General features: G+C 54.8%; 5 protein-coding genes across 5 annotated transcripts; 1 reads left to right on the plus strand and 4 right to left on the minus strand.

The window, feature by feature from the left end:
• Window positions 1–164: 164 nt before the first annotated feature.
• On the minus strand, window positions 165–7,767 carry fma-PKS (polyketide synthase fmaB; the record flags this gene model as incomplete). Its single annotated transcript, XM_077805248.1, has 5 exons — window positions 165–1,013; window positions 1,077–1,391; window positions 1,440–1,611; window positions 1,674–7,103; window positions 7,163–7,767. The coding sequence occupies 5 exons, from the start codon at window positions 7,765–7,767 to the stop codon at window positions 165–167; spliced, it is 7,371 nt and encodes a 2,456-aa protein (XP_077661376.1).
• A 482-nt stretch (window positions 7,768–8,249) lies between these two features.
• Window positions 8,250–9,175, plus strand: fma-AT (acetyltransferase fmaC; the record flags this gene model as incomplete). The annotated part of the gene is made up of 2 exons (XM_742073.1): window positions 8,250–8,354; window positions 8,402–9,175. The coding sequence occupies 2 exons, from the start codon at window positions 8,250–8,252 to the stop codon at window positions 9,173–9,175; spliced, it is 879 nt and encodes a 292-aa protein (XP_747166.1).
• A 196-nt stretch (window positions 9,176–9,371) lies between these two features.
• fmaD (putative O-methyltransferase) lies at window positions 9,372–10,176 on the minus strand (the record flags this gene model as incomplete). The annotated part of the gene is made up of 2 exons (XM_742072.1): window positions 9,372–9,682; window positions 9,741–10,176. 2 exons carry the CDS (start codon window positions 10,174–10,176, stop codon window positions 9,372–9,374), a joined length of 747 nt encoding a protein of 248 aa, XP_747165.1.
• An 86-nt stretch (window positions 10,177–10,262) lies between these two features.
• Window positions 10,263–10,750, minus strand: AFUA_8G00400 (uncharacterized protein; the record flags this gene model as incomplete). Its single annotated transcript, XM_742071.1, has 2 exons — window positions 10,263–10,396; window positions 10,450–10,750. 2 exons carry the CDS (start codon window positions 10,748–10,750, stop codon window positions 10,263–10,265), a joined length of 435 nt encoding a protein of 144 aa, XP_747164.1.
• Window positions 10,751–11,178: 428 nt separating this feature from the next.
• Window positions 11,179–13,115, minus strand: metAP (putative methionine aminopeptidase, type II; the record flags this gene model as incomplete). The annotated part of the gene is made up of 5 exons (XM_742070.1): window positions 11,179–11,235; window positions 11,286–11,372; window positions 11,428–12,578; window positions 12,646–12,693; window positions 12,773–13,115. 5 exons carry the CDS (start codon window positions 13,113–13,115, stop codon window positions 11,179–11,181), a joined length of 1,686 nt encoding a protein of 561 aa, XP_747163.1.
• Window positions 13,116–13,480: the final 365 nt, after the last annotated feature.

Below are 13,480 nucleotides of genomic sequence, written 5' to 3' on the forward strand. Positions count from 1 at the left end.
TTAGTTGACGCGAGAAACCTCGTATCGTGTCGTCGCGGGAGGCCTCTTCTTCCTCTCCGAATAATGTATTTTAGAATGAGCGAGCTATAGAGGTACGGTGCTCGAATTCGCTTCCCTGAGATCGTCAGGCCCAAATGACAAACCACCTCTGTTTCTGCCTCGCACTACATGCCAAATCCCATTTTCCCAATCACCTTCTCACACAATTCTCCCAGGCTGGCTGCATTCATCACATCCAAAGTGGTGAGCTCTATCGCCAGTGTCATACGCACCCAGGTCCGTAGCTCGACAGCCGCCAGAGAGTCTAACCCGTAGTAGGACAAGGGACGTGCCGGGTCGACTGCATCCGTTAAGCGAAGCTGCTTTGCCAGCCGCGCACCCACGACCGTGATAGCGGCGGCGCGCAGGGCTGCACGATCGGGATCCTGGGATTGGGCCAGAAACAAGAGGCTCTGGATCTCTTTATCTTTGGTAGGGTCCCGCCGTGAGCGTGGACTATGTTCTCCAAGGGCTCGCAAGCCTCGAAAGCGGCAATCTCTGAGCAGATCGCTGTCTTCAGGCTGGGGAACGAGTATACTGGTAATCATCTGGCCTTGGCTCGTGACGTTCAGACGGTGCTGTGGATCCGGATGCTGCTGAAGGATTGAGTAGTCAAAGATTCGGCGCAGCAGGCCCTCATTGATGCTGAGCAGAGTGCTACCGTCGAACCTATTCTGGAGGTCTTCGTTACCGTGAATGACTCCGACGTCTTCTACGGGTCCGAGGTCAATACTGATGGCGGGCAGCCCCAATGCGCGGCGATACTCTGCAAAGGCGTCTTGGAATGCATTGCCACCAGCGTAGTTGGCTTGTCCCTTCTGGCCTATGACGCCTGAAATGGAAGACAGCATGGTGAAGAATGAGATCGGTTGATTTGTTTCGAGGGAGACCGTATGTAGGTTGCATGTGCCCGTCACCTTGCTCGACACAGCGGCGTGGTAGTCTTCGTGAGACATGGATTCAAACGTCCGATCCTGATGGTTTCTAGGTCAGAACGAAATGAATAGCAGAGAATGGCTTCGGGAGTGCTGTCTTACTCGGAATACGGCGGCTCCTTGGATGATTCCACCCAGAGGAACCGAGATCTGGCTAAAGGCCCGCCTGACGTCGCTGATAGAAGTGACATCGCCTTGAAGCAGGTCAAGAGAACACCCCAGTGCTCTGATGTTTCGAGCGATGCCCTGAGACACCTGGTCTCCACCACCACTGCGGGACATGACGGCAATGTTCTTGGCCCCGTGGGAGGCTAAATGGATGGCAAGACTACCGCAGATCCCTTTCAAACCACCCACCAAGAGATAACAGTGGCTAGGGTTAATCATACTCTGTGCCAGGGTTGTTGCAGGTCGGGTCTGGACAGGTTAGAATCCGATTCAGACACGTCAAGTTCAAACTCTTACCAGAACAGCAAGCTTCGTGCCACGGGGGTCTGAAATAACGATCTTTCCGATGTGGGTGCCTTCTCGAAGAAGCTGCAGGGCCTTGGGTATCTCTTCATAACCCAAGAGTGTGCTTGGTGACAGGGGCTGCACACTGCCATCTGTGACGAGCCGAGAAAGCTCCAAGAACACACTGTCAAATGAGTTTCCACTCTCGATAAAAGATAAGCCAATATTTCTCCAACGTTTACTTACGATTCAATGGTTTTCTCCGGTAAAGCTGTTACATCCAACCTCTGGAAAGAACAGTTGGGAGCGAGAGATCCCGTGGGCAGCAAATTTCCAACATCGGCGCCTCCGTTTGCTATCCCGATAAGTCGTCCACCAGGGGCAAGTAGCCGCATGTTTTCATTGTCGAGATTGCGATTTGCAGGCTGACTGATAATCACGTCAAGCCCATGGCCCTTGGTTGCGTGGCGGAGAGCGCGAGGAAATGCTGCAGGCTCCGACATGAAGATATGATCTTCCGGTAGTCCAAGCTCGTGAGTCAGAAAATGGCGCTGCTCCAGGTTGTCCACCGTCGCGAAGGGAGTCGACCCCGAGCGCTGGCAGAGTCGGATGCAAGCGATCCCAACATCAGTACAAGGTGAATGGACTAAAACACGATCATCTCCCTGTACATGTGCGAGACGACCAACGGCGTATAAAGCGGTGAGCAAGGCGATTGGCAGCGTCGCAGCCTGCTCAAACGACATGGCATCAGGCAAAGGAAAGGTGGCTTTGCATGAGACGGTGACTCGGTTCGCAAAGCAGCCTTTGCCAAACACTGCCACCCGCTGGCCAACACAGCGAGCGCTGACACAGGCGCCGACGCGGACGACCACGCCAGCACCTTCCAAGCCGAGTCCATCCAAATCCCCAGAGATATCGCCCATAGCCACATCAATGTCTCTGGAGTTGCAACCAGCGGCGAAGATCTCGACCTCAACATCATCCGGTCCCATATCTTGCCTACTGCACACATCTCGACCTTGCTCGGCGAAATGCAGCGCCTCCAAACTACCAGGTCTGCTTGCCATCAAGCGAATGGTAGACTTTGAATCATGCAGATTGGTTAGCACAGGTGGTGCGCCTCCTGCGTTGTCTTCCACCTTGCGTTTATTCACGCCAGCATCCGGCCATATCCGGCTGACATGCAACAGACCACCTCGTTCCGCAATCTCGCACTCAATGGGGAGGGACGATCTGTCCGCTAAAGTTATCTCTCTCAGAGCCATATTGATGGCCGACGCGTTTGTGCCCAAACTCTCAGTTGTGGCTGACTCGACGTCCAGAGTCACTATGCGCATCATGGGTACCTCGGCGCGGACAGTACGAAAGATCCCATGCGCAACGGCCTTGAGCGGCGCAGTAGGCCTAACTTGCGAGCCCTCAGTCACCCAAAGTAAGTTACATTCTGACTGTATTATCGCCTGGAGCGCCGTCCATTCATGGTCGGTCGCGGTGGCCAGCAAAGGCCGGTCCAATTCGTCGAGAACGAGCACCGTTGATTTGGGAGGAAGTTGTGGAAGCCCAGTGCCGGATTCATTGTAGATGCAAATCTCCGTCAAGGTCCACCCAAATTGGCGCAGCTGCGAAATGGTGTGATCGATAATAGTGGACCGCGCAGTTGAGAACCGCACAATAACGACTCTGAAATCATTGCGGAGAGAGAGATTCTGTGCTGGGCTGACCTCTGCCACAATGCAGCTCCCATCCCTCGTCTGGCGAACCTTAGTGAGACCAAAGCGTTGCAGTGCAGCGGGGAAATGGTTGTGCCCATTCGCCAAACCTCGACCCCCTGACAGACTGGACTGTTTGGAATCATAGAATATTACACTGCCGCCGTCGGAAGTCAGACGGCGCAAGTTGCCGACGAGAATGTCGAGCTCGCCCAAGTCTGCATGCTGAGGCCGCCTGATTATCACAAGATCGAACTGGGAACTTCCTGCGGGTACAGCAAGGGCTTTGCTGAAAGGATCAAGCACACTGAAGCGGGCGGTTCGTGCCGCCGGCCACTCTGCATATTCCTCTTGGGCGGCGAGCGCAGTATCAGCGCTGTTGGCAGCAAAGTGGAATTCAGTAAGGGCCGTGCGAACAGCACGCGGTGTTGGATGTCCGGCAAGCCACAGGGATTCCGAGCTTCCGGGAACGAGATTGAACTCGAGAACCCTCAAATTAGGCGCCTTGTGAGCGGCGAGGTCGAGAAGATCCTGGACAAGGGAAGACGCAGCGCCATCACCACCGCTGAGGGCCTGTTGGAGCTTCTCATCAGTATCCAGAAGTTGGAAATCTGGCTTCCACGTCAATTGAGTATAGACATGGGACATGTAAAGACTGTCTCGACCATCCAGCATGGGAGAGAACGACACGCTGTTGAGCTGCATGATTAGCGATCGACTGGCAGGATCGTACAAAGACGCGTCTCCGGACACCTTGTTCCAGGTGGTCACAGAAATTGCTTCTCCGGACTTCCAGATGTCTCCAGAGACGGTCAGCTCACCGATTCCTCTTGGGACGAGTAGCTGGTCTAGTTTAGTTCGATTTCCACGATGAAGCGAGGGGAACATGCTCTGGAGGACGCTGTCCAGAGGAGCTGGGTGCAGTGGGTATTCTGACTGCGGCTCCCACTTGGATCGTGGCGGTTCCAAAGAGATAAGAGAGCGCGTGGCTGACTTTCCCTCCGTGCTCTCGACGGCTACCAGTCTCTGGAAACTTGGACCGTAAGAGTATCCGGCGTCCCTGAGAGACTTGTACCACATCTGTCCAGGTGTCGGGTTATCCAAAGGCAAGCTGCAGGTGTGCTCTGGTGCTCGAGACGATGATGCCTCTAGGATTGTCTCTAGTCGAACCAATCCGGTGGAGTTGATGTTCCACTTCTCCGGGGACAAGGTTGACGATGATGACGATGCTACTGAATCCGATTCCGCGAGAGAGGTGATCTTATATTCCCACCATCCCTGCCCGAGCTTTGCCATGGGTACCAGTAAAAGCATAATATGAACTTCGGCATCATCCTCGAGCACCAGTCCTCGCGGAAATTGTACATCCCGGAGGCAGTAGCGGTAGTGTCTCGTCTTCAGGAGCTCTCGAGCTTCAGCTGTTGCAGTCGACAAAGCGGCTTGGCGAACAGCTTCCATGGCCATGGCCAGATAGCCAGCAGCGGGAAAGAGTATCTCTGATCCAATCCGGTGGTCCCGCAGCCAGGGCACGTCGGACAGACGCAGCATCTTGTGCCAGGACGGGCTCTGCCACAGCGTGCCGATAACCTTGCTCCCAAGCAAGTCATGGGACGGGAACTTCTTGAATCTCCAATCCTTGCTGGCCAGACTCTCGTGCCAGTAGTGGGTAGAATGCTTCCACTGGTAGTTGGGCAGATCAACGATCACCGCGGGCTTCGCCTTATCTGGTGTATTGTCGCCGAGGTTCACCTTGTCAAGTGAGATGTCGGCATTCTGCAGGAACAGGTGGCCTGCAACGTCGAAGATTGCGCGGGAGCTCTCGTCGGGGCCACGCTTATTCGCGGCAGCATACGTGAGGTTGTCCACCTTGGCTGCTCTGGCAATCTGAGTGACTGGTCCTGCGAGCGTGTTGCTGGGCCCCAGTTCTATGAGGAAATTGGGAGCGAGTTGCGTGTTCGTTAACAGCTTGTTGCATGCGCCGTCGAATCGAACGGGCGACAGCATGTTCGCTTTCCAATATGCCGCGTCACAGACTTGAGCTCCAGTAACCTCATCTTCGGTCACGGTGGAGATCATACGATTCGATCTCTTATTGGTTTTACTGCCATCGTCCAGCCTTCCGTGCTCCTTCAGCAGCTCTTCGTAACGGTTGGCTATCTTGGCCATGTGAGGCGAGTGGTACGCGACCTCCACTCGCAACATTCGGGCAAAGTGTCCAGCGGCTTTGATGGTCCCTTCCAGCTCCGCTAATGTGGAGGCCGAACCGGACAGCGTGACACTAGCTGGGCTGTTGTGGCATGCGATTACCACGTCGGCACTTACGCCCTCGAGGTACGGCTGGACATCCTGTGCACCGAGTCCCACAGCCATCATGCCCTTCGGACTAGTTGCCAGAGCACTTTTCCCTGCGAGTCCTCTGAAATACGCATTCAGAATAGCCTGCCGGGGTGTAAGGAGTCCTGCGCTGCACGCGGCTGCTATTTCACCTGAAGAATGACCTATCACGGCTTCTGCCCGCACACCCCAGGATTGCAATACCGCTAGTTGTGCCAGCTGGAGCGCGGTCACGAGAGGTTGCGAGAATTCCGGCCTGCTCAGATGCTCAGACGAGCGAGCTTCCGTAAGCTCTTGCAGCAGCGACCACTCTGACTTGAGGTCTGCTGGCAGCTCCTGTAGCACGTTGTCGAGCTGCTCCAGAATGGGCTTCACTACCCCTGGGAACGTTCTGACCAGCTCCAGCCCCATTTGTGACCACTGCGCGCCTTGGCCGGTGAAAACAAAGCCGATTCTGGTTGCCTCTTGCGAGATCTTGGAAAACTGAGCCTCCTCCACGGCGATCTTACTGGCATGTCCACTCTTCGCGGGGTAGCTTAGCAGGAATGCGCGGCAAAAATGACGGGATCGCCGCTCCGAGAGTGTATAGCTGAGATCTGAAAGCTTGACTTTGACTCGGGGGTTGAGGAGATGGGCTGAAAGCGTCGATATCTGGCGTTTGAGCGAATCCATGTCGTTGGCCGAGAAAACCAGTACTTGGGGCCGCCGAGTGACTGTTTTGGATGATCGCCGTCCGTCAAACAAGGACAGCATGTCGGACAGATTGATATATGAGCTGAGGTGAGATCGGGGTATCTCGAGGGATGCCCAGTACTTCCCAAGGTAGTGCTCCGCATTGTCTAGTACAGCATGTGCATTGGAGCCTCCAAAGCCAAACGAGTTGACGCTTGCACGTCTGTAGTGGCTTGATTCTTTGGGCCATGGAATCCTTATCCGGGTGGCATATACCCGGAGGTTATCGAAATCGATGGCTGGATTTGGGTTGAGAAACGTGGGATTGCCGGGGATTTCGCCCTCCTCGACCACCAGCATCGCCTTGATGAGGCCAGAGAGACCTGCTCCTGGCTCCGAGTGCCCAATGTTGCTCTTCACCGATCCGATGATCAAGGGGCTCGCCGGTGGGCGCATGTGAGCAAGCACTGACGCCGCGCCTTTGACTTCAGTAGGGTCTCCCGCCGGGGTACCCGTTCCATGACACTCGAGGTATCCCGTCTCGGCGTACTCGCTGCTGTCGATACCAGCATTTGCATAAGCTTCGCGAATCATCGCCGCTTGAGCTTGGGCGCTAGGGCTGTTGATCCCGGGGGTCCACCCGTCGCTGTTACTCGCGGTTCCCCGAATCACTGCGCGGATAGGATCGCCGTCCCTCACAGCATCTGATAGACGCTTCAGGTACACAGCATTAACGGCCTCCGCGCGGCAGTATCCGTCAGCCTTAGCATCGAAGGTGTGACACTTGCCGCTCGCTGAGTACGCTGCCCGCATGGTGCCCCTTTCTTCGGTGTGTTCTGGTGATAGCCACAGATTGACACCAGCCACGACTGCTCCGGTCAGTGTTCCCGCGCGGAGATTCTTGCAGGCGACGTCTACTCCCACAAGGCCGCTCGAGCACGCTGTGTCAATTGTGAAACTGCATGGAGTCGATCTCAGTCACTGCCGAAGAGACCATCGAGTGTCTTGGAAACTCACCTCGATCCTCTTAGGTCGAAGAAGTGGCTAATTCTGTTACTCAGTATGGCTCGACCCGTGCCAACTGCATGACCCGACACCCTTTGCTCCGGGTCTCGCATCTGCATGTCGTGGTAATCTGCATCAATGAGAATCCGAATTATGTCTGCAACGGACCACCGCGACATCCAGAGGCTCTTACCGCCGTTGAGACTGCCAACGTAGCAGCCGATTTGTTTCCCCCTCACTTTCTCAATCGGTATGCCGCCGTTTTCAAAGCACTCGTATACCACTTCAAGAAGCTGACGCTGCTGGGGGTCCATGGCAATCGCGTCAGCCCGGGTGAGGTTGAAAAAGGCCGCATCAAAGGCGGCAGGATCGATATCCTCGATGAACATGCCGCTCAGCGCTTTCATGGTGCCCGGCCGGCCTGACCCGTCGAAATGGCCCTCGGAACTAAATCGAGATTGGGGCACCTCATTGGAAACGGCAGTGCCTCCCGACTGAAGGAGTTCCCATAGTTTGTGCGGGCCATTCACATGCCCCGGTAATCGACATGCTGCAGAAACGATCGCGATAGGCTCTGGGGCATCCTGGAGGCGCTTATGGCCATATGTGAGGGTCATCTTCTGTTTCTAGGGTGGAGGGGAACGGGGTGAATGGTTCGAGAATGGTCTCGATGAGAATGTAACAACCGGCAACTAGGTGCTCAAACCTTTGGAATATCTCACGTCCCATCACTCTGGTCGAAGACTGAGTTGACCTGGATGTGAGGCGAGAGGGCAGAGTAGTACAGTAGAACCTCGCCAAGGCGGTCCTCGTTTACACGATACCCTCTTAGGTGATCCAGAAGATTGTATTCCGGATATGTCATTGGTGTCGTCGGATCGGCGTAAGACTCTGGCAATCGGCACCGAATCTTACCTACATCTCGAGTGTCTGGTAGGTCGGTTGCCGAGTCCATACCGAAATTAGGCTAGGTTCGGATGACAGGATGATGTTGATATGAGACGACGGAGCGGCTTGTCTTGTTCCACATTTTCGTACACATTGTAAACACATTGTTGGATATTGGTGGATGCTACTGTAGAGAACACAGCTCTCGACAATGAACCGCGAGGATGTCGAGTTTCCGACCTGTGATGGGTTGATATTGCGAGGCTGGCTGTACCCTGGGACAATTCGTGGGCCGGCCATTGTCATGAATCAGGGAGTACGTCTGATTGATTTGTCTCTGTATTCGTAGGCTGATTGGTCCAGTTCAACACCCCCAAGGAGATCTTGTTACCGGATGTTGCCGTCTGGTTCCAGCAACAGGGAGTAACGGTCCTCTTGTATGATAATCGTTGCATTGGTGCCAGTGATGGCGAACCGCGCAATGATGTCAAGCCGGCCAAGCTGGTGGAGGACTTTCACGATGCTCTGACCTTTATGGCTCGTCATCCCATGGTCGATGAGGACAAGATCATTCTCTATGGCTACTCCTTCAGTGCCATGACGGCGCTTGTTGCGGCTGGTCTCGACCACCGTGTTGGAGCCGCCATCTCGGTGACCCCAATTGCCAACTACGACTTTCGAGAGAAGGAAAAGAACAACGTCATGGCGCTGGCAATGCAGGATCGTGTCTCCACTCTCGCGGGCAACGACCCGGTATACATCCCGTTTGTCGGGGATGACGGCTACAACCCCGCTGGTTGGGGCAATCAGTACAACATGGAGCAGTTCCGAGCATTCCTGGGGACCTCGTTCTTTACCAACCGGACGACCGTGCAGAGCTACTACCATGTGCTGGCGTGGCAGCCGTACGGAGCGATGCGCCTCATCAAAGGGACGCCAGTCATGATGGTGACTCCCGCCGAGGACACCATCTCGTCGCCGGCGGATCAAAGAGCTGTTTTCGACATGATTCCGGAGCCAAACAAGGAGTTCGATCTCGTCGCTGGCCGAGGTCATATGGATGTAATTAACGGAGAGGGAGCCGAAGAAGTCCTGCAGAGGCAGCTTGCCTTTATGAGGAAACACCTCGACTTTTAGATTCATATATTTGATAGATCAATTCGGTATACAAAAATCCTCCTTGCGGCAAATATAGTGTCGAATGGTGCAGCGCCATTGTCTTATTCTTAGATGAAATGTATGTCTAACTCCTTACTGTCTATCCGGAGCGAGGGAGCACACATTGACGGAACGTAAAAGGCTGAAATCCTCTATATGCAAGTATAAAGCTCTGCTATGGCAGCTCTGCCTCAATCACGCTCTCGTAGCCACGACCATCAGGGTAATACTTGACCAGCTTGAGCCCGGCATCCTTGATCACCTTGCTCCACACGGCTTCGGTTCTTTCATTAGCTGAAGCCTGCAACACAAGACAGTCCATGGCCGCTTGGTAGCAACTGGCACCTGTCGATGGGATCACAATGTCGTTGATCAGCACCTTGGAGTAGCCGGGCTTCATCACAGCGGCAATCTGCCGAAGAATCTTGACGGATGTCTCATCCGACCAGTCATGCAGGACGGCATGCATAAAATACGCTCGCGCTCCTACATATCGCTGTTAGTCCCCTAGGCACCTGTAGTGGCAGCAGAACCGGTAGCCTACCTTTGATGGGCTGCTCAACTCCCTCCTCAAAGAGGTCATGCGCCACAGTTCGGATCTTGTCCGTGGTAAGGTGGACAGCACCGACAACGTCGGGCAGGTCCTCGAGCACAAGGGACCCAGCGGGGAGATCGGGGTGCTTCTCGGCCACGCGCATCAAGTCGATGCCGTGGTGTCCGCCAACGTCCACAACGAAAGGGCTTCCATTACTGAGGTCGGCGCCATCGAGCAGTGCTTGGGTGTCGTAGAACTCCGGCCACGGTCTCTTTCCTTTGGCCCACACGTCCATGAAAGATGAGAAGCTCTCCTGGTGCACGGGGTTCGCGCTGCAACGCTCGAAAAAGCTCTTCTTTTCTGGGAAAGTATCAATGTAACAACTCGCCTTGTCGTCCCGCGGCTTCCGATAGTTGGTCTTGGCCAGGAAATCGGGCCAGTGCATGGCACATGGTGCGACATGATCCGTTCTCATCGGTGCTCGTTAGTATGGCTCGCGTTGATATCGACCTTGTGCCTAAAGGGGGCAGCTCACCGAATGCGAAGCGCTGGGGCAACCTTTGTGCTCTTGTCGCCGATAGCGAGGGCATACGGCGTAGGTGCATAGCGGTCGTTGGCCGTTTCCAGGATAATGTGGTTGGCAGCCATCAGTCGCAGTTGATGACCTGGGATCATCAGCATCCACGTGGGATGGCACTCTCAGCAGAGAGAAACCTACGTAATAGCTCGGGTTCCACGTCTCTCTTGCTGAGCTTGGCCAACTCGGTCACATCTCTCTCGCCGCCCCCGGCCGCAGCCCAGCCTTCGAACAGACCGGTGTCGATGAGAGCTTGGAGCACGGAGAACATGACTGGTTCCTCGATAGCGAGCCGCATGGTCTTTTCTTCTTTCGTTTCCAGCGTGTGGAAGAGTTTGCGGGCCGCCAGAGCCAGCTTCTGTCGCGTGGCATCCTGGCCCTCAAAGATGCTCGTCTCCAACGTCTGGAGCTTTTCGATTAATTGTTCGGCAATGTCAGCCATGGTAGCAGTGTCTGTTCGAATAGACGCAGTGGAAAGGGATGTCGATGCTTGCCAATGTGGCCAGGGCCTACTGTTTAATACTGGGCCGCACCACTGTCAGCACGCGTATGGATGCTCCGTCCTGTCGTATAAGCAGATGTACTAGTACCCTAATAGGTCGATCCGATATCAGTTTGCTCTTTGCTAGACGGAAACAGTAGGCAGCACCGAAACTAATGTCCCTAACCGAAGGTCAATCCGCCCGAATATCGGGAGGTGCGTATTCAGACGGCCGAGAGTGTTTATTCCACTACTTGCCGCTATTACCGATGGAGGATGGAGTTCATACAGTGACCAGATCGGACGAACATTGGGTAATCCTTGTAGTCTTTTATATTCGCCATGCCCTATGTTTCATCTACGAATCAGGAAGGCCTCTTAAGATCTATCTAGTAGTCGTCGCCACGACTAATCACCTCTTTGACGGTGGGTCGAAGCAGAATGGTCTTTTCCCACCATTAGTGCATATTCTTCTTGAGGAATCAACCGGACTTACGTGTTCGAACTGGGCCGTATACGTCCCTGGCTTCTCGTTCAGAGGGGGATAGTCTTCCACAATGCCGGATTTCACCAGGTAATTCAGCTATCGCCGGTTAGCCGAGAGCTCTGATTATTGCCCTTGGTAATGGACCTCATACACCGAGGAGATACTTCTCTTGGCCAATCCGGTCCAAATAGCGCCGGCAGAAGGGGATCGTGCTAAAGTTCTTCTTGATGGCTGTCAAGAGGGACCTGGCCGAAGACAACGTCAAGTCTTTTCGGTCCGCGTCCCCGCGCAGGGCGTAATGGGAGACCTCGCCTCCTTCGACGTATCGGCCACTGCCGGTACTCCCAAAGGTTTCGATGGCAAAGACGTCCCCTTCCTCCATCTTGGTCATGTCGTTCGACTTGACAAAGGGGACATTCTTGGTGCCATGGATGGAGTACGGCAGGATCGTGTGGCCACACAGGTTGCGAATCGCCTTGATCGGGTACGTCTTGCCGCGGATTTCGCACTCGTAGCTTTCCATCGCCTCCTGGATGTAGCCGCCTAGTTCGCCCACACGGACATCGATGCCCGCTTCGCGCACCCCCGTGTTGGTGGCATCCTTGACCGCCGCGAGCAGGTTATCGTACATGGGATCAAACGCCATGGTGAAGGCACTGTCGACAATGCGACCGCCGACATGAATGCCAATATCGACCTTGAGGACATTGTTCTGCGCCAGGACGGTCTTGCAGCCGGCATTGGGGCTGTAGTGGGCGACAATGTTATCGATGTTCAACCCCGTGGGAAACCCCATGCCGGCGATCAAGGAGTCCCCCTCCGTTAAGCCGTCATGGCCCACCAGGCATCGCGCGCTCTCCTCGATGCCATTCGCAATCTCCAGCAGCGTTTGACCGGGCTTGATGTTTCTCTGCGCCCACTGACGGACCTGGCGATGCGCTTCCGCTGCCTGACGGTAGTCCGAGAGGAAGTCGCTATTCAGGTTGTCGAGGTGACGTTTCTCCTCGCTCGTCGTGCGATAGCGATTCTCGTCCTTGTACTCGACCTCTTCACCCTTGGGATAGGAGTTGTTCGGGAATAGCTGCGAGAGGGGAATCGATGGCGGATCGGTCTGGACCTTGGGTTGCTTCTTCTTGGGCTTCCTCTTTTTGTTCTTCTTTTTCTTCGCAGTGCTGTGCTCGGCAGCTACTGCGGGGGGGTTTTCAGTGCCATCGTCGTCCGAGCCGTCGTCAACTTCCTTTCCAGTCCCGTTTGCTGCGGCCGAAGTCGAACTTGACATGTCGGCTCCATTGGCACCAGCATCTGTGAGTTGCATCCAGTATGAGCTGGGATCATCGTATAGGTTGGGAACCTGATGCTGGACTCTTACCGGTGATTCTCAGCTTCTCAAGAAGCTCTGGCGCGTCGACAGTCATATCTAGCAAGGGAGGACACCAGGAGAAAAGGGACGGTCGCAAGTCTGTGGGAACCAAATGATATGTAACTTAGCCAAGCACACCAATACCAACGAAACGCGAGAGGGCTTCGGAGTGTGCAGTCCTGGACCTCGGATGTGCGGCGTACTCCGTAGCGTGGACAACGCAGTGAGTGAGATCCAGCGCGAGGCGGGGCTGGAGGGGCAATAACACAGAAGCAGCGCAGTGCCAGGAGACGACGACTGCAGTTGCACGGTGGGCACCAAGGGTACGTGCTAGGCGCTGGCCCTGGTCCACCGTTTGACAGGGAAAGATTTGGAAACTTGGGTATCCAGCATGTAGATGCAAGTCGGGTATACGCTATCCCTCTGCTTTCGACAACGAGCAAAATCCAATCGAGTCCACGTCTTTGGCTTTGAAGCATTCACCCTGAAAGGCCTTATCGAACATCCGCCAGTGTGCGTCTGACGGGGAGGGATGATTCTCTCGCGATTGGGGGCCAAATCAGTGCAGTGCAGATCATTCCAGAGTAAGATAATGCGCCTGGATATGACTCGTCTACAACACAGGATCACTTCCAATGGATCTATCCAATCTGGATCGATGGGATCAAGATCCTGAAACACCAGATTCCCCACGCTGCGGGGCTTTCGTTGGTATCAGGCAGAGTGCGTGTTGTCGAGGCAGCAATATTCTATAACCTTATCACTGTCTACCAATGATGACCATCGACTGTGGAATGGTTGAATCTAGTCGACCCCGTCGGTCAGATCAGGCCATCGGCCTGCA

Source organism: Aspergillus fumigatus, chromosome 8 (genome assembly GCF_000002655.1).
Source record: "Aspergillus fumigatus Af293 chromosome 8, whole genome shotgun sequence".
NCBI lineage: Eukaryota > Fungi > Ascomycota > Eurotiomycetes > Eurotiales > Aspergillaceae > Aspergillus > Aspergillus fumigatus.